This window comes from Chanodichthys erythropterus, chromosome 8, assembly GCF_024489055.1.
Source record: "Chanodichthys erythropterus isolate Z2021 chromosome 8, ASM2448905v1, whole genome shotgun sequence".
NCBI classification, from domain to species: domain Eukaryota; kingdom Metazoa; phylum Chordata; class Actinopteri; order Cypriniformes; family Xenocyprididae; genus Chanodichthys; species Chanodichthys erythropterus.
The window spans coordinates 7,890,974-7,916,246 of NC_090228.1; the positions used below are offsets into that span (position 1 = coordinate 7,890,974).

The window sequence follows — 25,273 nt, forward strand, 5'->3', positions numbered from 1 at the left end:
GCTAAAACTATCAATCAAACTTTCCATGAAACCCCTTCCAAAACTCCAATGATCTCCAGACTCTGTAGCTCATGAAATAAAGTGTTGCATTTTCATTTTGGAGTCCAAAACTTGATTTGCTTACATTCAATTGTTCTCATTGTCAAAGTTCTCCAAATACCAGCCCATAGTGTGAAAGCCACAGTGGCACAAGTGGCTAAACACATGATCTCTGGTGATAAAGTGGCGATAGAAGCATGGGTTCAAATCCTATTATTGTTTACCTTAAATTATTGTCATTATAACCAACAAAGTGTCCCAAACACCAGTTTTCAGTGTGAAAGTCACAGTGGTGCTAATGGCTCAACACATGTTCTGTGGTGATGAAGCTGTGATAGAGGAATGGGTTCAAACCCCACTATTGTTTATGTTGTAGTCATTATAACCAACAAAGTGCCCCAATTGTCAACTTTCAGTGTGAAAGCTACAGTGGCACAAGTGGCTAAACACGTGATTTGTGCTGAGAAAGGCATGGGTTCAAACCCCACTACAGTTTATATTGAAATTATTGTCATGATACCCAACAAAAGGTCCCAAATGCCAGACTTCAATGTGAAAGCCACAATGGTGTGAGTGATTAAACACATGTTTTCTGGTGATGTGATTGCAGTAGAGACTTGGGTTCAAACCCCACTATTGCTAATATTAAATTGTTGGCATTATTCCCAACAAAGTGGGCCAAATGCCAGCACTCAACGTGAAAGTCACAGTGGCACAAGTGGCTAAACACACGTTATCTGGCGATGAGACTGCGATAGAGACTTGGGTTCAAATCCCACTCCAGTGTGATGAGATGACAATCAACCAACAGAGACTCAGTTGAAGCTTGAACTAGTTTATTGTAAATCACAGGTCAGGAAACAGTGAAATATAAGTTCCTGCACATGTTCAGACATGAGATCTGTGGCTCACAGGTTAAGAGCGCTGCCTCACGGGTTCAGAGGTTGCTGGTTCGATCTCAGCGATATGAGTGGATGGTGTGAGCGTGAAGGGGTGGGGATGAGTCGGGTCCCCCCCCAAGCCCCAGTACGATGTGCAGCAGGGGTTATACTTTTCTGTCTGAAAAAGAAAAATTAGCTGTATAAAAATTTTGGACCGCCGTCCCTTCCCCACCTACTTAGGTTACCATCATTTGCTTTTCAAAGGGACCACCCCTCAAAAACAAAATGATAGTAACCTACGCATTTACAAGCCAAAAACACACATTACAAGCCTTACCTGTCCATCAGCAGAAGTCCATCATTACAGTCAATGTCTGTCCACACTTCCTACAGCTCTGCTTCTGATGACTGGGTGTCCAAACATCCCTTATTCTGTAGAGAAACACATAATAAACACACATTACTCCATATCTATATCTAAAACATCAGTTTAAAAAAGATAGTTCAAATAATAGCTCATAAATATAAGATGACATATGTTAGTGCTGCCAGTTAAACAAGTATAAATATTGAACACTGCAGATCTACTAAAGCATGAAGCAGCAGAACATCAGAGCTTCACACTCCAACTGACTCTAATAACAAACATCAATCCAGTAGATTATTGTCTTCAGTAAGACTACAACAACAGCGAAGACAAAAACACCATTTCTTATTATTCTGCCTGATAATATGAATATCAGATGGCGATTCATTCAAAGATTATAAAGGAAACGCAAAATTTACATGTAAACAAGCAGCGTAAACAAGTCTGTGATAAACCAGCGACTGCCTTCATACATAATTAACTGTCAAATAACAATTGTAACTTAAGTACGTACAACAAGATTTTAGGTTTAAGGACACCATCAATATTAGTTTTGTTGCTTTTTAGACCACATGCGTTCACTTTGTACTGTTCGACACAATCTCTCCATCATAACATGAATCTAAATAAACTGACAGACAAGCCCTGTTATGACATTTCGGCAAAATTATGTATTAATGACTTTTATGAAACGTAAGGACTGTTTTATAGCGCGTGCTAGTCATTTCACAAGAAAATTTCACTTTATGCTGAAGGATATTTACTAGTTATACTTTATTTCCGCTGTTTATCGCTGCGTGTGTCAGGTTTCTTTGCTGTTGAGGTGGAATATGTGCTGTTTAAAGACATAAAGTGTCTCTCACTATGTTGTTATCTGCAAATTAAGTACTTAAAACTGCACGTGTTGTGTGACTGTCATCAAGCGCCGCCATTTTGCATCCGAATCTGTAAGTCAGACTGAACGTAATTCTGCGTACGCCGCCTAGTGGAGAGGATGGCAAACTGCACTTCAGTTTCTACCATACGAGTCGTGTTAGTGTCGAGAGATTGAACGTTGATTGAGGTTTTAACTTAATTCCGAAACGTCTAGAGTACTTTAACGTTTGCAAACTCAAAGCAAAAGTCTCTATTTATTGTGTGTGTGTGTGTACAAAAATGGGCGATTATCAGCTCCCTCTTGTGGCCAATAAGTATATCAGCATTAATAAATGAAACCACAAAACCGTCGGGGAGAGAACGGAGTTTTGATTTTTATTAATTAAAAAAATGTTTATTATGTATGTTCACATGCCAGCCCCCATAATCAACATTTTTGGAATTTATGGTGCAGAAATTACACATTTTATCCTTTAAGACGTTCTTGAACAAAACAAAAACAACCTGGTACAGTAAATTAAATAGCTTTTGGTGACAAAAAACATAAATTTCATTTAACCAATATCATTTACTTAATCTCTGAGCTCTTATACTCCAATTCATTTAAATAACTAGAACACATGCAAGTGGTGACATTTTGTTTATTCAATAAATAAACACAGGCACTAATTTACAGGTAAAGTACATTTTTAAACCATTTGATAAATTATGGCCATCTAGTCTAGTGGACATTTGGAATGACACAAACATTCATGTACAACCTCTCTAATATCAGAACAGTGCAGCTTCACGTAGCTTTATCAAGTATTACTGTTAAGCAGGAAAGAAGGCTACAAAAACTAGTAAATCTAGATATACATACACAAAAAAAATAAACATTTAAAATAATGAATGCATTACATAATTTTAAATACACCATAAAAAAACAAGTGTTGCTTAATCAGAGTATTTCATGTTCTTAACTGCACTGAGACAGATGAGGCTCAGGAACTTGCATGATAAATAAATACTGAAAAGTGTTTTGATGCACGCAAGTCTCTTTGATGATGTTCGGATGATCCTGCATGCGGTATTTGTCCCTGAATAAGGGAACATATCCACTAAAGTCAGTGTTTTGTGTCTTTGTTGTGCTGGAATTCCCATCCTGGTTAAACCTCGGCAACAGTTCTGTTGCTCCAGGAGTGATGCTTCAGTTTGATCCCTCTTCCTGGTTCTCCAGAATGGGATCTGCATGGAAAAACAAATGTGCTTTAACTACCTGTTAGCCTTCTAAATAACTTGCCTACTCGACTAGTTAACAGCTGTACCTGTCAGCGTTCCAAGAGGCAGGACAGAATTGGTGCTGATGTCTTCATTAGATGGAATAAAGCTGCTTGGAGATGGGACCATGAGGACGGCTTCTTCGCCCATCCCAGAACTCTCCACCGTTTCCTCGACTTTAGGAGAGTCAAGAGTCTAAACCAAAGAAGGAGAATGATATTAACAGGAAGGTGGCATGAGAATTTTTGGAGAGAGTTTGAGAAAAGACGATACCTTTTCTCCTTGTATATCTTTTGATCTCTCATCACTCTGTTCCTCTTCCCCAGAGTTGTTTTGGTTTTCTGAAGTCTGTTCCTTTGCAAGCTCCTGCTCTCCCTCCAACTCTGATTGGCCGAGAGGGTCTGAGAGGTCCTCTGATGTCACCGTCTGGATGATAATGCCAGGGTGGGACATCTGAACGGTCACATTCTCAGTGTCAGTCTGATGGGGACAGAAAAGAGAAAAAGTGGTCAGAAGAGAATTATAGGTTGTGTTACAGCACACAAAAAAACTTTTTTTGGAATTATTTTTTATTATATTAGATTAGATTAATTGCAATATATATATATATATATAAATAAATTTAAATATAATGATATACACACATTATTTAAACAAACTTATGTTTTATTTATATATATATGCATATATAAACACACACACGTTATGTAAACTTTTGTTAGATTCGATTTGATTCATCTATTTGACAGCAAAACATTTTTAATGCAGTTTTACTTTCAGTAATAATTTAGCACTAGTTCCTAAATTTAAATAAAAAATGCTGCCTTGCCAACTAACTTAAATAAAACAAGTTTAAGTTTGTTTTTTTATAATCAATTAACAAATATGTTTTTAATAATTTTAGTTAACTATAATAATGCTAGAGCACACAAAATTTTACCGTGAGGCTGTGTAAAATAATCTGGTCAGGTGAAGACGGTGAAGCTGCTGCTGTGAGTGTGACCGTGGGATTGGCTGAGAGTGTGAGTGGGAGGCTCTGATTGGTTCCTGTTTGGAGGAAATAAGTTCCAGGGGTGCCAGTGGGCTGCAGGTGAAATGACTAGGGAGGAAATGACACAAGTTATTTATAAATTCAGCTTATGATTATTTAATAGTTCTTATAGTTTTGAAAAATCTAATAAAATCTGAGAAACTCACAGGCAATAATTCAAAGGTCTGTAAAGCTCCGGAGTTCAATGTGATCGTTTCACTGTCTGAAGTACCACTTACACCATCTGAAGAAGCTGTGGAAAGAGTAAATGTGCATTGAAATGGTTCACATCAAATCTCTTAAACTCACAAAACCACAATAACTCCTCTAGATGTCCCCCTTAACCTGCAACTGCACAGACAAACATCAAGATTGTTTTACTCACAGACATGTGTGATCTGCACTGGAATCTGGACGGGGATCTGCAGTGCAGTGACGGGGCTGGGCGACGCATTAGCGGATCGGGAACCGACCACCACGACCTTGTTCATCGTAGACGGCGGTGCCTCCACAACATCCTGCAGCCCTTTCAACAGGACTACACACACAGAGAACAAACATTACTTTCAGTGTCTGAACTCACATTATTATAGCAGACATGCTGAACTTTGAAGACTCACCGGGAAAGGGAAGCTCCTTGTGATTGGCCACTTGTCTTTTGATGGTCCACCATTTGCTGCGGAGCCACTGAGGCGAGCGAACGCTGCTCCAGCCACCAGCCAGAATGTCCCAATTAATATCATTCTCATCCTCCACATCCAGCTCGGCTATCCTGCTCATACAGAGTTACGATTAATGATTCATATTTAGTTTGTGAACAGATAAACAGTACCATCAAAGGCCCTTTTGATGTGACCGACCTGCGGACAAGATTGATATCATCTTCTTTGGTCCACTCCGTGCCACCGCTCTGTTTCCAGTTAAGGTAGTTGAGCCATTTGGAGCGGCACTGCTTCTCTGAACGAGTGCCGACAAGTTCAGCCACTGACGCCCACGAGACTCCCTGAGTTACAACATCACCTGCCTCCGTACCGGTCAACTCGTGGACCACCTCTGCCAGCCGTCTCTCTTCCTCCTCTGTCCATTTTCCTAAAGTGTGGGAGTTTTATTACATAAGATATAGTTATATATATATATAGTTATATATATATATATATATATATATATATATATATATATATATATATATATATATATATATATATATGTATGTATGTATGTATGTATGTATATGTATGTATATGTATGTAAATAAATGATAGGTTTTATACATAAAATGTATAATAAATTTTATAATTTACAATAATATAATACTAATAATAGTATTGCTAATAATGGTTTATAATTTTATATACTATTATAATATAATTACTAATTAAAAAAAGATATATTATTAACAATATATATATATATATATATATATATATATATATATATATATATATATATATATATATATATATATATATATATACACACAACATAAACAGTTATAATTATTTAATACATTATTTAAAATATACATATTTATTTAAAAATATATAAATTTAGTATAATTATAAAACAATTTAATAAACTAGTAATAATAATAAACATTTATGTCTCTATATATAATAAATTAAAAATGATATAATATATAACAAACATTTAAAATTCTTTAATACATTATTTAAAAATATATACATTTATTTAAAAAACTATAAAATTAGTATAATTATAAAAATGAAAAAAATAGATTATATATATATATATATATATATATATATATATATATATATATATATATATATATATATATATATATACATATATACACACACACACACACACATATACATAGAAATGATATAATAATTTAAAAATAAACAAAAAAAATCTATAAATATGAAAAAACAATTTTTAATAAACTAGTAATAATGATAAAATATATTTCTATGTTTATATATGTTTATATATGTTTATATATATATATATATATATATATATATATATATATATATATATATATATATATATATATATATATATATATGCATTTTTAGAATAGAAAATTAGAAAATAGAAAATTTTTACAATAGAAACTAATAATAGAAAACACTGAAATGAAGATTTGGAAGAACTGACCGGTGTTGCATGTGTCTTTCATGAGTCGGCAGCGGTCCTTCACAGACGATGCACTCCGGCCAAGTGCCGCCCCAATGGTAGCCCAGTCATTTCCATGTTTCTCCCTCAGCCTAATAACACACACCGAGAATCTGACAATGTAGACTCACAAATTCAAATTACACTTCATGGCATTCAAGATTCATGGTTCAACTTACTCTTTCAATTTATTAATCTCCTCATCAGTGTATCTAAATGACAAGAAAAGCACATATCAAATATTACAACAGACATTTTTGGTGTATATTTGAGTTTCTAAATCTGTTTTAACAGACAAATAAAATCAACTATGTCCTTACTTGCCTACGTGGTTTCGGTTATCGTACATTCGTAGTACGCGTCTGTATACAGCAAACAGCGGTCTGTTCAAACCACATGCTATACTGCGGTAAAAATCCTTTCGCTCCTCTTTCGACATCTCAAAGATGATCTCCGCGGGGTCCTGGATCCCTCGGTTCTGAGTTTGGAAGCACAGACGGATGAAGAGTGAGGATGCAAATCAAAGATAGCAAATGTGATGCATTCATAAAGCATGCTCACCTTTAGATAATGCTCTATGTTGCTCATCAGGAGATCAATCTCCTCTTTTGACCACATACCCTGTTTCCATTTGTGACCTGAGGATATATGACAGATACTATGATTGTGCATACTAATATTAGGTCCTATATTTCTTATGCTGGGTTTATATGATAATACAGATCTGTATATATGCAGAATATGCCAAACTTACCCTTGTTAACCAGTGTGTCTTTATCCTCTTTCGTGGTGAACCAGGCTTGACTGACAGCTGATACATCTTCACCTTTCTTTTGCACAGAAGAATCCTTATCCTGTAGACAAACAAAGTTTTACATCCGTCTGGATTATTTAAAATAAATAAACATTGTATATTAAACAGTTCGCCAGAAGCTAGTTATTCGAATTTATAAAGTTTTAAATATGGATATTTTTCTTACAAAAAACCCATCGCTTCACTACAGAAGGCCTTTATTACTTTTACTGGATTACTTTTATTATGGATGGATGCATTTTTTTGGCTTCAAAATGTAGCCTTCACAACCATTATAAAGCAAGGAAGAGTTTGTCTGAAAGAAGATAGTCATATACACCTAGAAAGGCTTGAGGATGAGTAAATCATGGGATAATTTTCATTTTTGGGTGAACTATCCCTTTAAATCCATGCAACACTAGCACTGAAAGGTGATAACTAAGCAGTATGTATTCCTAAATATATGAACTAGGGTTTCTACCGGTGTTTCAGAAGGATCATCCGATTCCAGCTCCGCATCTCTCATCTCTGTAGCAGTCATTGTCACCTCGAAGCTTTCATCACCTTCTGTAACTGAAATCAGCACAAACCAGTTAATAAAATATCCATCTTTAATAATTTTAAATTAGATATTAAAATATTATCAATAAATAAATGCCATTATTTATTATATAGACATGATATAGACATGTATGAAAAAATATTACATTGTGTGTGTGGTGTGGGTTTCAGGGATGTTTAGATAACCATTAAAGAGTTCACATGTTCAGTTTTCTTGAAAATATTTTAGCTATTTGTTTAAATGCTTCAGTTTGTTTACATATTATAATAATATAATAGTAAAACAAATGATACATCAGTTTAAATAGAGTTAGAACCGATATAATATATCAGTTTAATTACCTCAATTATTTTTATATTTTATTATACTGTAAACCTAATAAAGCCTTGCCATTAAAAAGTTTGAAATGCCCTAATATAGAAAATCTAGGAAATTCAACAAACATTTCATTTTGATGTTTTAATGCTGTCTATTGCTAATAAATTGACTGTACAAAAACACATTATGATTGTCCCAAACCATCATATTATTATTATAATTAACTGAACTGTCCTGTGGGAGATTTTTTAATAGAATTTCTTGGTAAAGACTGGTACAGTTAACAAAGCACTATATATATATATATATATATATATATATATATATTTTTTTTTTATTATTATTTTAAACATCAAGTAACCTAAAACGTGCTTAATTTAGTGACTGAACGGTATGTTTTCAATGATTATATATCACTAAGTTACATCAAGGGTCAAATAAAAAAGAAATGGCACATTGTTAAGTTAAAAGTTACAGTTGCCTGATGAAACCATTTTGTGTGAGTGTTTACGGTTTGGTATAAAGAATGTTTCTGCTCAGGTGCCAAAAATGTCCGGGAACATTGGTCGTAACCGTAATTACAAGATGCTCTGAAGCGAGGGTAGCATTTAATGCTTTCAAAGCTAGCTTTCTATTGCTAGCCTCTACAAAATTGCCAACCGTACCTTTAAGCTGATCAGCATCAGCTCAACTAAAGGCATGTGACTATCTGTTCAGCTGACCAATGGCTGACTGTCAGTGAGAGTATTCAAGAAAATATTTGCATTATCATTTGGTGTACATGTCACCTTTAAAGTGACATAAACTGTGTACAAACATGTCCATGTGTGTTTCTACTCACTCGGAAGAGTGACAACAGAGTACTCCGTTGAGGTAGAGTCCTGAGGGTCTTCTCCATCTTCATTGGACAGTCGCAGTCGTTTGTGAACAGGTTCAGAGGTCTCGTCTGAACCCAGGTCCTCCCCATCTACATGTCCAAACCGTGCAAGAATATTATATAAACATGTACTTATAATAAAGCACAATATAGGTTGTGTAGGGGGTGTGTTTTACCATTCTGAGGGCAGTGCAGAATTATGTTTCCATCAGTGTCCTGAGTAAATGTGACAGAATTGACGGATTCAAGGGTCACAGTTGCTGGGACATCCCCTGTGTTCATGCTCAGCCTACAGGTTCATTTAATAGACACACAGACAGACTCTCTTATAATGTGTTAAAGATAAGTGTACACACTTTATTTGTATTGTACTGGATATTCATTATCCTAATGTAAAAATGTTAGCAATGCAAAAACACAAATACACGATTAGAGACCTCATTTAAAACATTTCTGTGAATAATATCAGCATAAAATAATATTATGCACCATTCTGAGTATTGCCTTATTGTTAATGTCCTCTCTGCTCATTTAATATAAGCAGATGAGGAATAATGAGACGCCATGTTTATGTGCAACATGAAGCCGTGGAGTATCGACGACATTTATTCGATGTCAGTGGATTTTTTTAATGTAAATAATAAAACAATACAGGTCCAGCGCACAGGGGTGAGCGAAAGTGAAATTTAGCTATGTTTTTGGTACTTACTTCCTGTTTTGGGTACGGGGACTTCGCAGTGACCAGGATGAAGGCAAATACCAGGATGGAGGAAAATACGCTTTTTTTTCTTCCTCGCCTCATTCAGAGCGGAAGTGTCTACAGAAGCCCGGTGGTGACTTCCGTTTTTTTGCTCAAGTGTGCGTTTGTCTGTCTAAAATGCACGTTTATATGGCTTGTCACCTTATATTTCGAAAATACTCGTTTGTAGAGTTTAAGGTTTTGCTATGAAGGTCAAACACACGTATTTGAATTACAGCTGATGCATTGAAACGCTTTCAGAATAGCGGCCGTATCAGCAGCGCCATCTGCTGTTGATTCTGGGGCTTATTCAAATCTAACTTTGCATATGATGTATTATTACTTTGTCTTCTGGGTAAATTTCTTCTTCACAAAGCCAGACCAGTTCACTGTAATCCCAATTTTAGAATGTTCTCCTCTGATATAAATCCCTTTTTACTTCCTTTAAGAATATGTTATAACCTTTGAACTCGAAGGCTTGAGTCTGTTGTAAGGAACCTTTAATTTTTCATGATGACAAAATGTTATATTTATATTAAATGTTTATATTTGTATCTTTGTCTGTTTCATACTGTTAATACCTGTAACCTTTCGCTTTCAATTAAAAAAAAAAAAAAAGAATAGTAAATGTGACCATGGACCACAAAACCAGTCATAAGAGTCAATTTTGAAATCTGAAAGCTGAATGAATAAGCTTTCCATTGATGTACGGTTTGTTATGATAGGCAATATTTGGCTGAGATACAGCTAGACTATTTGAAAATTTGGAAATCTGAGGGTGCAAAAAAAATTTGGGGGAGAAAATTGCCTTTAAAGTTGTCCAAATGAAGTCCTTATTAATGCATATCCACTCACAAAAATAATTTTTTAACATATTTACGGTAGGAAATGTACAAAATATCTTCATGGAACATGATCTTTACTTAATATCCTAATGATTTTTGGCGTGAAAGAAAAATTGATAATTTTGACCCATATAATATATTGTTGGCTATTTGCTACAAATATACCCGCGCGACTTATGACTGGTTTTGTGGTCAGGGACACAAATATATAGCCTATTTCACACACAAAAAACATTTACGAACAAATAAAATATATATTTATCTGGGAAAACACTGTAAGAACATTTATAAGCTGAAATGTGATATACAATACTGTAGCCTACTTGATTAAAAATTAACAAAACATCTTTGAAATGAAACATCAACCATTTTGAGATGAAAATGTGTGATTTTCCTTTATATGTTTGATCCATGTTATAGTGTGAAAATTATTTTAATCACTGTTGATATTCTTACAAGATTGCATAGGCCAAAAAAAAAAAAAAAATTTCCACTTAATTGCACTGTATTCCTGTTGGTTAACTTGTTTTGTTTACATCCTGACAATAAAATGAAAATGTGTAATGGTGTAATATTACTGAATTATTTATTGTGCATTGTCTCTCTGGTGCCCTTTCATCATGAGGGTCACTGTAAATAATAAAAGAGCCTCGTGTGAGTGTTTAACTTTTTATGCATTATGCAAAACAATTATTATAGACCACTGAACAACCATACGCCAAGCATTGTATTAGCTATTGTATTTATATTATAAATACACAGTATTTATTTATTTTTTATTAGTGGAACATTATCATTTGTGAATGCTTGAGATTACAAAAAGGTTAACTTGGCCTAAATAAAAGATGCCATGTGAACTGGCACTGGGAGACTAGACAAGCGTGACGTCAGACGCTCCCTGTCAATCAAAGCCCCATAAGCGCAACTACAGTAGGAGCTTATCGTTGAACGGATAGCAGCGTGTTCGCATTTCAGTCTGTAGTTTATGCATAGACATCGAGAAACCTCGTTATCTTTATTCGGATCCTTAGCATCTCTTGTTTTCCTTTAATCCCTGCTTTTATGTGATGGAGAAGACTGCGCTTTGGACATCCTGTTATTTTGTGCGCTTTGTAACCCTCTTCCTCTGCGCACGAGCGTCAGGCAACCTGCCACAGTGTAAAGAGGTAAACGACAACATGCCAGCTTTTTATAAAACATGTATATTTTAAATATGACGAGCATTTTAAACCAGTCACAGCCTAGACAAATGTGGTTTCTGCTTATGATTTAACTATTTAAAAATAATTAAATATGACTGTGATCTTCTAAAATGCTTTTAATGGACGTTGTAATGATTATGCATTATTAATTTTTAATATAAAAACATAATGGTTATCTATGCACAAAATACGCGATGAAAAAAGCAAAAAGAAGATCTTGTTTTGACATAATAAAATGGTTAGATCCGAGACGGACGAGGATCCTATAATATGATGACGCGGTGCTCAGCTGACCAATCAGATGACAGCTCGATTATTGTGCGTTATTGTGCACAGTTGCTTAAGCGCTCGTAAAATGGATTCATATGAACTTCAAACATTTTTATACAATGCGAATGACCTCTCCTGATCTCCATAACAGATCTGAATACACCGATTTGCCTCATCCATAAAAAGACGCGCATCTTAAAGGGCCACAAATAAAAAGATGGATCCAGAACGACAGCCTCAGTTTCCATTTGCTTTTAATATATATATATATATATATATATATATATATATATATATATATATATATATATATATATATATATATTATATATAAACATTCTTTATATCTAAAATAAAGGTTCTTATATGTTAAATATGGGATCGGAACAACATGGGGTGAGTAATGATGACAGAATCTTTATTTGGGGTTGTACTGTTCCTTTAAGAGCATATGTGAGGGAGGCTGGGGCAACAGTGGCAGGTGCAGGTGCATCATTAGTGATAATGGGTGTGCTGTAACCAAGCATTACCAGATGACAAGCACCTCCAGGGGGGATGTATTCATCACCTTACTGAAGGCAGTAACTTCATTGCACTATATTATACAGCATTTATGGTGTTATGCTAAGTTATGTAATTTAAAACATGGCATGCACTCTTCCCTGTGTGTGTATCCAGTAGATTTGGCTTTTGTGTGTGTAGAAGGCCCCTAAAGAGAGGAGAACAATCACTGTTTTAAGGCATTGAACACACGGATTTGCATAACAGATCTGTCAACAAAGACGCGCGCACACAGGAGGTATTTAGTGGCCTCATTATTTCAGGTTGTTATCAGAGTATATCAGACTCTAATTCATTACATTCACAAACATTAGCAATGAGTGATTGTCATGACAACATTTACAGGGCTCCATGGCCGTTGCCCTGGTGACCGTCCGGGGACAGAAGGCAGATAGACAGATTGTCCCAATCCCCCCTCCCATCAGACACACACACACAGATAGATTTTACACAGAATGATAGTTGTGCAGTAAAGGGATGCGCTGTGCCAGTGGCTCAAATAAAATAATCATTTTGATTTGCCACCAAATGAAATACTATTACAAAATGTGCTGATGTAAATATCTGAATTATGTCATGTGTATATCTTTCAGACATATGTTAAGTAGTATAGTAACATTACCCAAAAAATGTATACACATATTAATCTTTTTCTTGCTGGTTTATGAACATAAAACAGATTCAGTCACCTTTAATGGCCATAACTTTTGTTTAATGTAAATGTCTGAATATGTCGATCTGCATGTGTTTCAGACAGAATACTACTTTGAGTACACAGAGTGTGACAGCACAGGCTCCAGATGGAGAGTTGCCATTCCTCACAGACAGGGGAGCTGCACGGGCCTACCAGAGCCAGTCAGAGGCACAGACTGCAGTAAGAAAACAACCAAATATAGACACGCTTGATGAAAATGCATTACATTACTTCAAATATCAAACCAAGTGGCATTTAATTTAAAGCCCAAGCACACTGTGTTGTTCAAAATGAAGATAAATAAGTATTTGGATACTTCATACATACACAAAATCACACTGATACCACAAGTCATTGCAAAAATAGATCAGAAAAAATGCTGATGTGAGTTTTGAGAAAAGCTCCAGGGGCATTTCCTTGGTTTTATATTTAGTTATCAAAAGCAATAGCATTCATGCCATTTAAATGCTTTTATGTGTACACTTTTAAAAATAAAGTCTCCAGAAAGAGATTTTTGCAGTAATGACATAGAACGACCATTTTTGGTTCTCCAAAGAACCCTTTTTTCTTAGTGTGAAGAACATTTTAATAATCTTAAGAACCCTTTTTCACTATAAAAGGTCATATTGTGCCATGGAAAGGTTCCATGAATGTTAAAAGTTGTACTTGGAACCATGGATGCCTATAAAGAACTTTTATTTTTAAGAGTTTATTGCATCAGTATGTAAACACGGACTGTTCTTACTTGTTGTACAGCCTTTTCTTGTGAAGCTGGGGAGTTTTTAGAGATGTCATCCCAGCAGTGTACATCATGTGCGGCTGGCTCTTACTCGCTGGGCAGCGGTGTGCGTTTCGACCAGTGGGATTCCATCCCTGCGGGATTCAGCAGTCTGGCCACATACATGGACTCAGGAGGTTCAGGGGACGACTCAATGACCTGCAACAAGTCAGTGCCAAACTGAAATATACACCGATCAGGCATAACATTATGAACACTGACAGGTGAAGTGAATAACACTGATTATCTCTTCATCACAACACGTGTTAGTGGGTGGGATATATTGGGAAGCAAATGAACATTTTGTCCTCAAAATTGATGTGTTAGAAGCAGGAAAAATAGGCAAGCGTAAGGTTTTGAGCGAATCTGACAAGGGCGACTCTGTGATGGCTAGAAGGTCAGAGCACCTCCAAAACTGGAGCTCATGTGGGGTGTTCCCGGTCTGCAGTGGTCAGTATCTATCAAAAGTGGTCCAAGGAAGGAACAGTGGTGAACCATCAACAGGGTCATGGACGGCCAAAGCTCATTGATACACGTTGGGAGCGAAGGCTGGCCCGTGTGGTCCGATCCAAAAGACGAGCTATTGTAGCTCAAATTGCTCAAGAAGTAAATGCTGGTTCTGATAGAAAGGTGTCAGAATACACAGTGCGTCACAGTTTGTTGCGTATGGAGCTGCATAGCTGCAGACCAGTCAGGATGCCCATGCTGACCTGCAGAAAGCGCCAACAGTGGGCACGTGAGCATCAGAACTGGACCATGGAGCAATGGAAGAAGGTGGCTTGGTCTGATGAATCATGTTTTCTTTTACATCACGTGGATGGCTGGGTGCGTGTGCGTCTCTTACCTGGGGAACACATGGCACCAGGATGCACTATGGGAGTAAGGCAAGCCGGCAGAGGCAGTGTGTGATGCTCTTAGGCAATGTTCTGCTGGAAAACCTTGGGTCCTGCCATCCATGTGGATGTTACTTTGACACGTACCACCTACCCTTTCATGGAAACAGTATTCCCTGGTGGCTGTGGCCTCTTTCGGCAGGATAATGTGCCCTGCCACAAAGCAAAAATGGTTCAGGAATGGTTTGAGGAGCACAACAATGAGTTTAAGGTGTTGACTTGGCCTCCAAATTCCCCAGATCTTAATCCAAACCTGTGGGATGTGCTGAACAAACAAGTCTGATCCATGTGTCCCACCTCACAACTTACAGGACTTAAAGGATCTGCTGCTAACATCTTGGTGCCAGATACCACAGCACACCTTCAGGGGTCTAGTGGAGTCCATGCCTCGATGGGTCAGGGCTGTTTTGGCAGCAAAAGGGGGACCAACACAATATTAGGAAGGTGGTCATAATGTTATACCTGATCGGTGTATATTCTGCATATATATCAGCTTATTCTATTCTCTAAGCCTTTACAATATATCTACAGATCTGGATCTGTCTGTTTACATTGTGTTGTTCAATTGCAGTTCTTCATGGACAGCTCAGGGAACTCACTTGGAATCCAATCGTGACGACTGCACAGTGTCGCTGGTGTACGCGGTGCATCTCATGAAGCAGGGATCCGTCTCCTTTGACTATCAATATGTCGACAGCAACGTCTTCTTCGAGTTCTTTGTGTGTTTTACTTTATACATCTTGCAGTTTATTCTACAAATGTGTTGTAAGTGAAAATATAACTCAAAATTAACCTTTGGTGCAGATTCAGAATGACCAATGTCAAGAAATGGACCAGACTGGAAGTGAGAAATGGATCAAACTCACCACCAGCGGAGAATGGGGAACACATACGGTTAGTGATCTTGCATATTTTATTAATATTGAATGATTTGGTCAGAGCCGATAGCCTCGTGGGCAGCGCACCGACATATAGCGCCATTTCATCTCGAGTAACCCGAGTTCGAGTCCTGGCTCGCAGACTTTTCCTGATCCTGTCCTCTCTCCCCCTTCACCTGTCTACATACTGTCCTATCATAATAAAAGGCAAAAAAAGCCAAAATATTGAATGATTTGGAAGTAAATTGACATCTAATGTAGCTTTTGTATGTCACAGGTAAATCTGAAGTCAGGAACGAATATTATGTATTGGAGAACTACGGGAATGCTCTTGGGTGGAAAACCAGTAAAGCCGGTCCTTTTGAAGAACATCCAGATCGAAGGTGTGAGATTCTGCCGAAATAACATCTACTTATGTGACTCATACCCTTCTTAAAGACAAATCAATCATTTATAAAATCTCTTTTTTTATATATACATGTTTTGTGAGCAGGTGTGGCGTACACGTCAGAGTGTTTTCCGTGCAGGCCGGGCACCTTCAGTAAAACTCCAGGCTCTTCCTCATGTGACCTTTGTCCCAGGAATACTTACTCTGGAAAGGGAGCCAGTTCGTGTACACATTGCTCCGAGACACAGTATTCCCGTAAGAATGCAAACAAATCATTCTTTGCTGTGCCAAATGAGCTGCATGGCGTATTGTGATCAGTTTAGCATGAATCAAACACAACTAAAACGCACTTTTGTGTATAATGTTTTTCTACATGTGTGCGTGTTCTAGATGAGGGATGGTCGCAGTGTAAAGAGAGGCCTCCTTGTTCAGAGAAAGACTATTTTCAAATCCACACGGCCTGTGATAGTGAAGGCAAGGTGGGATATCATGCAGAATGTTTTGTTGTAAATGTTATTTGGATAATCTGTTAATGGTTAATATTGCTGTATCATTTTAGACCCAGATATTGTACAGGTGGGTGGAGCCTCAGGTGTGTGTGGAGAATGTGACTGGTGCTGTGACTCTGCCCCCTTCTGGAGAGAAAGAGGACTGTCCACCCTGTAATCCAGGCTTCTACATGCACAACTCTTCCACCTGTTTACCTTGCCCACAAGGGACTTATTCTGATGGTACCGCAGGTATATAGACACACACGTAAACATAGATACATACTCATGTGTATTATTAAATTACACATTTGGTTTACTGGAACTATAATGGAGAAGATTTAATTTGGCACAGAATGTCAAAGATGCCCGGGAGGAACTGAACCTTCATTAGGATATGAATACAAGTGGTGGAACATCCTTCCAAGGAATATGAAAACATCTTGTTTTAATGTGGGCAACTCCAAATGTGATGAAATGAATGGTAAGTGTAAAAACAAATTGTGTATATTTATGTCATATATGTATGTATTTTTACTTAAAATCTTGAATATATATATCAGTGTTGCTATATAAATGTGTTGTTATTGTTGACTAAAACTATTACATTAAAGGCACAATATGTACGATTTTTAGATTCAAATATCTAAGAACCACTAGAACAATGTTATATATTTTGTTGACTTGTGTACTTACATTATCCCAAATGTTTACAGCAATGTTTAAATCCAGAGAAATCAGCAACTTTAACCAGGACACGGACCGTGTCATTGCGTCGCCTGTCAATGACGTCATATCCGCATTACCCTCGATTTCCAGTTTTACTAATATCGATCTAGATTACTGCAAAGTGCAAAAAGTCTCTTATAGACTTTTAGAGTATAACATAACTTTCAGCACACTCAAATGTATTTAGTATGATTGTTTTAACAATGAAAATCAGTGCTGCGTTACCCCACATACACAACTAAAAGAGCGGAAGTGGACGACTGCAGCATAAGCATAAAACATGTTTTGAATAAGTGACCTCTAGTGGCGAAAATGACATGTTATGCCTTTAAAACTATTACATATATATATAACATATGCACATTTGCTTCTGTAGGTTGGGAGGTGGCTGGCGACCATATTCGTAGTGGAGTGGGCGGCTCAGATAACGATTACCTCATCTTAAATTTAAGAGTGCCTGGATTCAAGTGAGTCAGATCTACAATTCTAGTGTAAAAATTTTGGTTGTGCGAAAAACATTTACAGATTACCTCACCTTATATCTCTCTCAGACTTCCTACTTCTGTGGACGACGCTTCAGCTACGGAGTTTGGCCGAATCATGTTTATCTTCGAGACCAATTGCAGTGCAGACTGTGAACTCTATTTTATGATAGTAAGACAACAAAAAATCTGTGTGAAACATTATGCTGTATGCAAAGATAAATAAAAAATGTAGTATGCTACACTGTCACATGACCTCACAATGTTGCATATATATATATATTGGCCCAATCATTATGATGAATGAAGTTATTTAACAAATCAATGTTTTTTTCTGTAGGATGTAAACAGGAAGAGCACAAATGTAGTGGAATCATGGGTAGGGAGTAAAAAGAGACAAGCGTACACCCACATCATGACCAAAAATGCTTCTGTGTCTTATACATGGGCTTTCCAACGTACCAACAAAGCCATTGATGCAAGTATTCAACAGAAATGAGTCTAAAGTACCTTTTTGTTGAGTGGAAAACATTCTCATTCGCTGTTTTTCTCTCCCAGGTGCGTCAGTATGTAAATGACATCGCAAAGATCTACTCGATCACAGTGACTAATGCGATGGATGGCTCTGCGTCTGGTTGCCACGCCTGTGCAATGATGAGTCAGCAGGACGGCTCTTCTTGTGTCCCCTGTCCTGCTGGACACTTCATCAACAAAGACACTAACCAGTGCCAGGAGTGCCCGCCCAACACCTTCCTCTCCGGGCATCACATCTATGGGCAAGAGGCTTGCCAGCCCTGCGGTCCTGGTAGCAGGAGCAACAAGGTATGTGTAAAACCAGAGGAAATGCATGACTATATGTATGACAGTGTAACATCCAAAATGTGTTTTTTTTTGTGTGTGTGTCCAGGAGCACTCTGTGTGTTTTAACGACTGCACCTTCTCGCATATGGATCAGAACCGAACATTGACCTACGACTTGAGTGCCTTAAGTTCAGTGGGGTCAATCATGAATGGGCCTAGTTTCACCTCCAAAGGAACCAAATACTACCACCAGTTTAATATCAGTCTATGTGGAGCTGAGGTACTCTCACATACAAACATCTCTATCTTTAACTGACTTCAGTCTAGCTAATAATAGATTGCTTTAATAGGAAACAGGAGCAATTGCTTTTTTTCAGTTCTTAAGATGATTCACAAAGTCAACTTGCATATTTTATTCTCTGCCACAGGGGAAAAAGGTGGCAGTGTGCACTGACAATGTCACAGATCTGTCCAGTAAGGACGTGCAAAATGAATCCGCTGACCTCAACAATTTCGTCGAGACTTTCGTGTGCCAATCAACCATCATTCCTGCAGATGGGCGGGGCTTCAGAACAGCCCTGTCATCTCAGTCCATCAGCCTGGCTGACACTTTCCTTGGTGAGATTATGTGATCTGTGACCTTATTTAATGTTATTTAACTTACACTACCATTCAGAAGTTTGGGGACGGTGAGATATTTTAAAAAGTCTCTAATGCTCAACAAATCTACATTTATTTGGTCAAAGATTTTGAAATATTATTACAAAATCACTGTTTTCTATTTTAACATATTTAAAATATAATTTATTAATGTAATGGCAAAACTGAATTTTCAGCATCACATGATCCTTCAGAAATCATTCTAATATGCTGATTTGCTGCTCAAGAAACATTTCTTATTATTATCAATGCAAACAGTTGTGCTCCTTAATATTTTTTATTCTTCGATGAATAGAAAGTTCAAAAGAACATTTATTTGAAATCTTTAGTAGTATTAATACATCTGACTTCAAACTTTTGAATGGGAGTGTATGTTAAATTACTTTAATGTAATTGATGTCAGTCTGTTATCTCCTTCTCTAAGTGAGTCTGCTCAGGGATCAGTGTCAAGCCCGTGTCAATGCCTTTGTCACAGTGAAACCCTTAATCTGCAATAATCTACAGCGGAGGTTTTCAACTCTGGCCCTCAAGATCCACTTTCCTGCAGTGTTTAGCTCCAATCTTGATAAAACTCACCTGCCTCTTCACTATTCCCTACTTTAGTCCACTAATATAGCTCACTTGAAGGAGAGAATGATAACGAGTTTGTGCTTGCTGTTTAAAAATCATTTGACACTTAGCTAACTGGCAGCTCCATTAGTAATGAAATGATTTTCTGTCATGGAGACCAAGTATAAACCTTGATTAAACAATTTAATAATCAATTAAAAAGAAATTTATACCTGTATGATATTACTCTGTAGCCACATTATACCAGTGGTTTGGAAAATGGATAGGTGGATGATTCAGCATGACCCTCACAGTGCATTATGTGTATTCTCTAGCCATAGAGCATACATCAGTTGTACACTCGTTATTGTGGTGCATTATGGGATTGAATCAGTGCCCTCGATAACATCCTTTATGGTTTCGGACACCACTACAAATGGCTGTCCCCTCAAATAGTGCCCTATTTAAAAGTGCAGTTTGTAAATTTTAGCGACATCTCGCAGTGACCAACGGCTCTGTCCTCCGCTCACCCCTCCCTTTCGCAGCACATAGGGAAGCTACAGTGGCCGACACAAGACAAAGATGTCGTCTGAGATGGCAGAGAGTAGCCAGTCAAGCAAGCGCGCTCTGTAGAGCAGTTTGTCCATTTAGGGCTACTGTAGAAACATGGTGGCACAAAATGGCTACTTTGATGTAAGTGGACCCGCGGTGTATGTAGATAGAAATGGCTCATTCCAAGGTAATAAAAACATAACAGTTCATCATGTAAGGTCTTTATACACCACTGAAAACATAGTTATGTATATTATATTGCATTTCTGTCAATAGATCCTCCTAAATATTACACACTGGATCTTTAAAGGGTTAGTTCACTCATTTATTACTCACCCTCATGCCGTTCCACACCTGTGAGACCTTCGTTAATCTTCGGAACACAAATTAAGATATTTTAGTTGAAATCCGATGGCTCCGTGAGGCCTGCATAGGGAACAATGACATTTCCTCTCTCAAGATCCATTAATGTACTAAAAACATATTTAAATCGGTTCATGTGAACACAGTGGTTCAATATTAATATTATAAAGCGATTAATATTTTTGGTGCGCCAAAAAACAAAAAAACAAAATAATGACTTATTTAGTGATGGCCAATTTCAAAACACTGCTTCAGGAAGCTTCAGAGCACAGATGAATCAGTGTATCGAATCTGCTGTTCGGAGCTCCAAAGTCACGTGATTTCAGTTTGACACGCGATCTGAATCATGATTCGACACACTGATTCATTTATGCTCCGATGCTTCATGAAGCTATGTTTTGAAATCGGCCATCACTAAATAAGTCGTTATTTTGTTTTTTTGGCGCTCCAAAAATATTCTTGTCGCTTTATAATATTAATATTGAACCACTGTACTCACATGAACTGATTTAAATATGTTTTTAGTACCTTTATGGATCTTGAGAGAGGAAATGTCATTGCTTCCTATGCAGGCCTCACGGAGCCATCGGATTTAAACTAAAATATCTTAATTTGTGTTCTGACGATTAACAAAGGTCTTACGGGTGTGGAACGACATGAGGGTGAGTAATAAATGACAGAATTTTAATTTTTGGGTGAACTAACCCTTTAAGAGTATAGGGGACGATTTCCTAGTAATAACAATAACTTGATTATTAGCTTGTTCAATTGTGTTTGAATAGGGTTAGAGCAAAACTCTGCAGGGAAGTGGATCTTGAGTGCCAGAGTTGAGAACCTGATCTACAATAAAGGCTGATTTTCATGACACTTTTGTGTTTAGTTCCCTTCAGAGTAGAGGTGTTTGAATTGCTTACTTGTGTCTCACTTCCTTCATGCTTCCATTTCTCAGGAGCTTCTGTTGATAACAATCTGGATGGGGTCACTGTCAGCTCAGACCTCTTCCCTGAGTCGTCACGCAAAGTTCCAGATATCAACTTCTTCTATCGGTAAATGGAGAAAGATTAAATTGTTAAAAATACATAGCTGATGGGTGCAATGATATTATATTAATAACAGCCCAACTCTCAGCTCTCCACAGCCCACAGCATCCTGTCTGAACGGCCGTAGCACAGTCGTGACTCTGCGTTGCAGTCCTGAAAAGAGCTCACGTGGGGAGCTCACTGTGCCAAGGTTTGTGCGTTTTCTTTTTTTTGTTCACAAATCTATGTATATTATGATGCATTTATTCAGTTTGACATAACCTTTTTCCATTTAATGTTCCATTAAAATGTGCATAGCAGAGTAGCTCAGTAAATAGAGAAAAAATACTTATGGATTAATTTATTTATAAATAAAACTGAGATGGAATGTGTAACAAAAGTCATTTGCATTCTTTGTGCACAGTGAATTATTATCAAAGCTCAACAAATGATCTCTCATGAGTGAAACTCTGTTATTAATATATATGCTAATTTGAATATCAATGGAGGTTTGCAAGCCATTTGCAAATTTTTGCAGATTTGCTTTTCTAAGATTACATTTCCCATGTGTGAATTGAGAAATGTTGATTATGTGAGTTTGTTGGGTTAGAAATGTACGACTCTGCTACAAATGTCATTCACAAAAATTGCCGGACCGATTAATTACATTTACAAACAATTTCCTTTGCTTAAAGAAAAGACAATGCGGAAACACATTAATCACAAAAAATATTAATTGTGATTAGTTTTATGATTACTTTTGATAAAAAATTGCCCTGTTCTTTCGAATTTGACTGTGCATTTAGTTTTTCCAGCAACTCTTTCTTCTTTTCTTACATGGTAACACCAGTAAGTGGTTACAAGTGACTTTTTATGAGTGAATCATTGAATTATTCACTTAATAGATTCATTCAAAAACATTGATTCAATCAGGAATGCCACACCACTACTTTGTGTTTCTTGGAGACATGTAATCGTCAATTCTAGTACTTTGGAACTATAAAGTAACTCACAATGAATATTTTTCAGTTTAAATATTTAGTTATATAAAAGCAATATCATACTCCCAGTCATGCTGTTAGTCTGAGGATGTAAAAGCTGAAGCAACATCACTCCTGATTGTGTTTTTGTGTGTGTTTAGCAAGTGCCCAGCCGGTACATGTAATGGCTGTGAGTTTCATTTCCTCTGGGAGAGCTCCAGTGCTTGTCCTCTCTGCACTGAAGCCGACTATCACTCGATAGAAGGAGCGTGCAAAGGAGGAGTGCAGGTACATCTCTAATTGTACCACAAATTCATCTAGTTGAATTTATTTGACATCTTCCTGAGCTTTCACTCATTTGATCTCATAACAGGACACCCTTTATGTATGGAACGAACCAAAACTCTGCAGCAAAGGGGTTCCGCTTCCGAACAAGACCTCTGCCCACTGTGAGATAGTCGGGCTGTGGGTGAAGGCGGGAATTGGGGGCGGAGCCTTCATGGCCGCCCTTTTGGTTTCTCTCACATGCTATTTCTGGAAAAAGAACAAGAGGTAACAAGCGTTCAATGGAAATTTAGCTTCAGATGTAAAAAAAAAAAAAAAAAAAAGAGTGCTTTTTAATTTTTGACACTTTTTCATTTTTTTGAACAGGCTTGAATATAAATACTCCAGACTAGTGATGTCAGCCAATAAGGACTGTGAGTTGCCAGCAGCGGACAGTTGTGCACTAGCAGAGGGGGAGGGGGAGGAGAACGAGGACGATGTTGTTTACTCAAATACTCCTTCCTTATTGGGTAAACTGAAAGCTATCGCAAGCAAGGTCAGTTACTTGTTGCGAGTTTGATGCCACTACCAGATTTTGTGTCAAATTTACATTTTTTTTACACTACCCTTTAAAAGTTTGATGTCGGTAAATTTTTTGAAAGAAGTCTCCCTTGCTCAGTATAGCTGCATTAATTTGATCAGAAGTGCAAACAAGACCTTAAGAAAACAACTTTTGTTGAAATTGAGATCATGAGAAAATTGAGGTCATGGCCTCTTGGAGCTTCTGTAATCAACTGAGAGATGATACAAACTTTCTGTGGTAATCGACAGCATGCCACACATACTGATTTTGTGCAGTTTTTGTTGAAATTTAATTGTTTTATTTACCTTTGTTTGGCTGCAGGCAGACGGAGACAACAGCGAGTCAGTACAGCTGAAGTCTTCTCAGTCAGAGAGATGGGTTTGGGGATAACTGGAAAAAAAAAGAGGACCACCACTGACGAAGAAAAAGAGACTCATGGAGTTTTTCGTTGTTTTGACACTCCTTTTTCAGTTCAATATTTACAGCCGTCCCTCGTCAAATGTCTCAGAACATATCTCTGTAGGGTCTCCTGCTTTTTGACTCACACAGAGTCAAATCTCTCTCTGTAAAATTAAAGCAAGTAACTACATCACACATATACAGCGAGGACATGTCAAAAGCAAAGATACCACAAGACATTGCGCTCAAAAATCTCACCCGCACGCATCCATCCAAGCACAGGGGCATTAGAGACACATTTGAATCAGGTGTGTCAACAATTGAAACCACTGATATACACTGCAAAATGAGCCTGAAACCATATATATCTTCATTTTTAAGTTATGTTTTTCACACACTAGCATTCACACAACTATATCTAATATTCGGCCAACAGATGGAGACAAAGAGCCTTACCGCAACACAGAGCTTCTTTAGACAGCAGCTTTAGTTTCATCTCAATGCCAAACATCACACAGCAGATCTAAAAGAGACAACAAAGGCCCTTCCTTCATGTATTACAAAGAGGTCCGTCTCTCTTCTGAGGAGAACAAGAGACAGTACAGTTTTCTACTTTGTATTTTGTATTGTTGTGTATTTTGAGCTGTATAAAGTTGTTGAAATATATCTGTTTTGTTTTACTTTACCTGATTCCTTTTATGCTTTAATAAAACTTAAGAGCGCTTTAAACACGAAGCAAGTGTGTTAAAGTATACAGAAACACACTCCAGACTAGCAGTACAACTTTTTAGCTATCAGAACCATTTCACTAGAGTATCCTTCAAATGGATAAAGATCCAAGGTCTCCATATAGTCAGTGTCTTGCAGAAATATTTACAAAAATGCTAAATATTTCAGCAAGGACATTCATCATAGAAAAACACAGGATGTGACTCAGATAGCTTATTCCTTGGTTACCTAATAGAGCATCCACAAAAGTTTGAGAAAGGGAGCAATTAACTGGACATCCCA

General features: G+C 37.1%; 2 protein-coding genes and 1 long non-coding RNA gene across 3 annotated transcripts; 1 reads left to right on the forward strand and 2 right to left on the reverse strand.

Moving 5' to 3' along the window:
* Positions 1-1,013: 1,013 nt before the first annotated feature.
* On the reverse strand, positions 1,014-2,194 carry LOC137024097 (uncharacterized). Its single transcript, XR_010895632.1, has 3 exons — positions 2,061-2,194; positions 1,258-1,352; positions 1,014-1,098 (listed from the first exon to the last, which is right to left on the reverse strand). It is a non-coding gene; the product is annotated as an uncharacterized lncRNA (long non-coding RNA).
* A 479-nt stretch (positions 2,195-2,673) lies between these two features.
* dmtf1 (cyclin D binding myb-like transcription factor 1) lies at positions 2,674-9,942 on the reverse strand. The gene is made up of 17 exons (XM_067390941.1): positions 9,855-9,942; positions 9,322-9,434; positions 9,110-9,235; positions 7,870-7,961; positions 7,350-7,449; positions 7,157-7,233; positions 6,916-7,073; positions 6,775-6,807; positions 6,578-6,687; positions 5,314-5,542; positions 5,074-5,225; positions 4,839-4,991; positions 4,621-4,706; positions 4,364-4,522; positions 3,697-3,903; positions 3,471-3,618; positions 2,674-3,390 (listed from the first exon to the last, which is right to left on the reverse strand). Exons 2-17 carry the CDS (start codon positions 9,425-9,427, stop codon positions 3,353-3,355), a joined length of 1,974 nt encoding a protein of 657 aa, XP_067247042.1. The 5' UTR covers positions 9,428-9,434; positions 9,855-9,942; the 3' UTR covers positions 2,674-3,352.
* Positions 9,943-11,680: 1,738 nt separating this feature from the next.
* elapor2b (endosome-lysosome associated apoptosis and autophagy regulator family member 2b) lies at positions 11,681-25,090 on the forward strand. The gene is made up of 22 exons (XM_067390942.1): positions 11,681-11,895; positions 13,516-13,636; positions 14,213-14,402; positions 15,699-15,846; positions 15,932-16,021; positions 16,283-16,388; positions 16,499-16,648; positions 16,784-16,872; positions 16,953-17,133; positions 17,237-17,365; positions 17,987-18,077; positions 18,162-18,264; positions 18,433-18,570; positions 18,651-18,914; positions 19,000-19,173; positions 19,322-19,511; positions 21,967-22,063; positions 22,146-22,247; positions 23,178-23,304; positions 23,390-23,568; positions 23,668-23,836; positions 24,185-25,090. The coding sequence occupies exons 1-22, from the start codon at positions 11,797-11,799 to the stop codon at positions 24,251-24,253; spliced, it is 3,006 nt and encodes a 1,001-aa protein (XP_067247043.1). The 5' UTR covers positions 11,681-11,796; the 3' UTR covers positions 24,254-25,090.
* Positions 25,091-25,273: the final 183 nt, after the last annotated feature.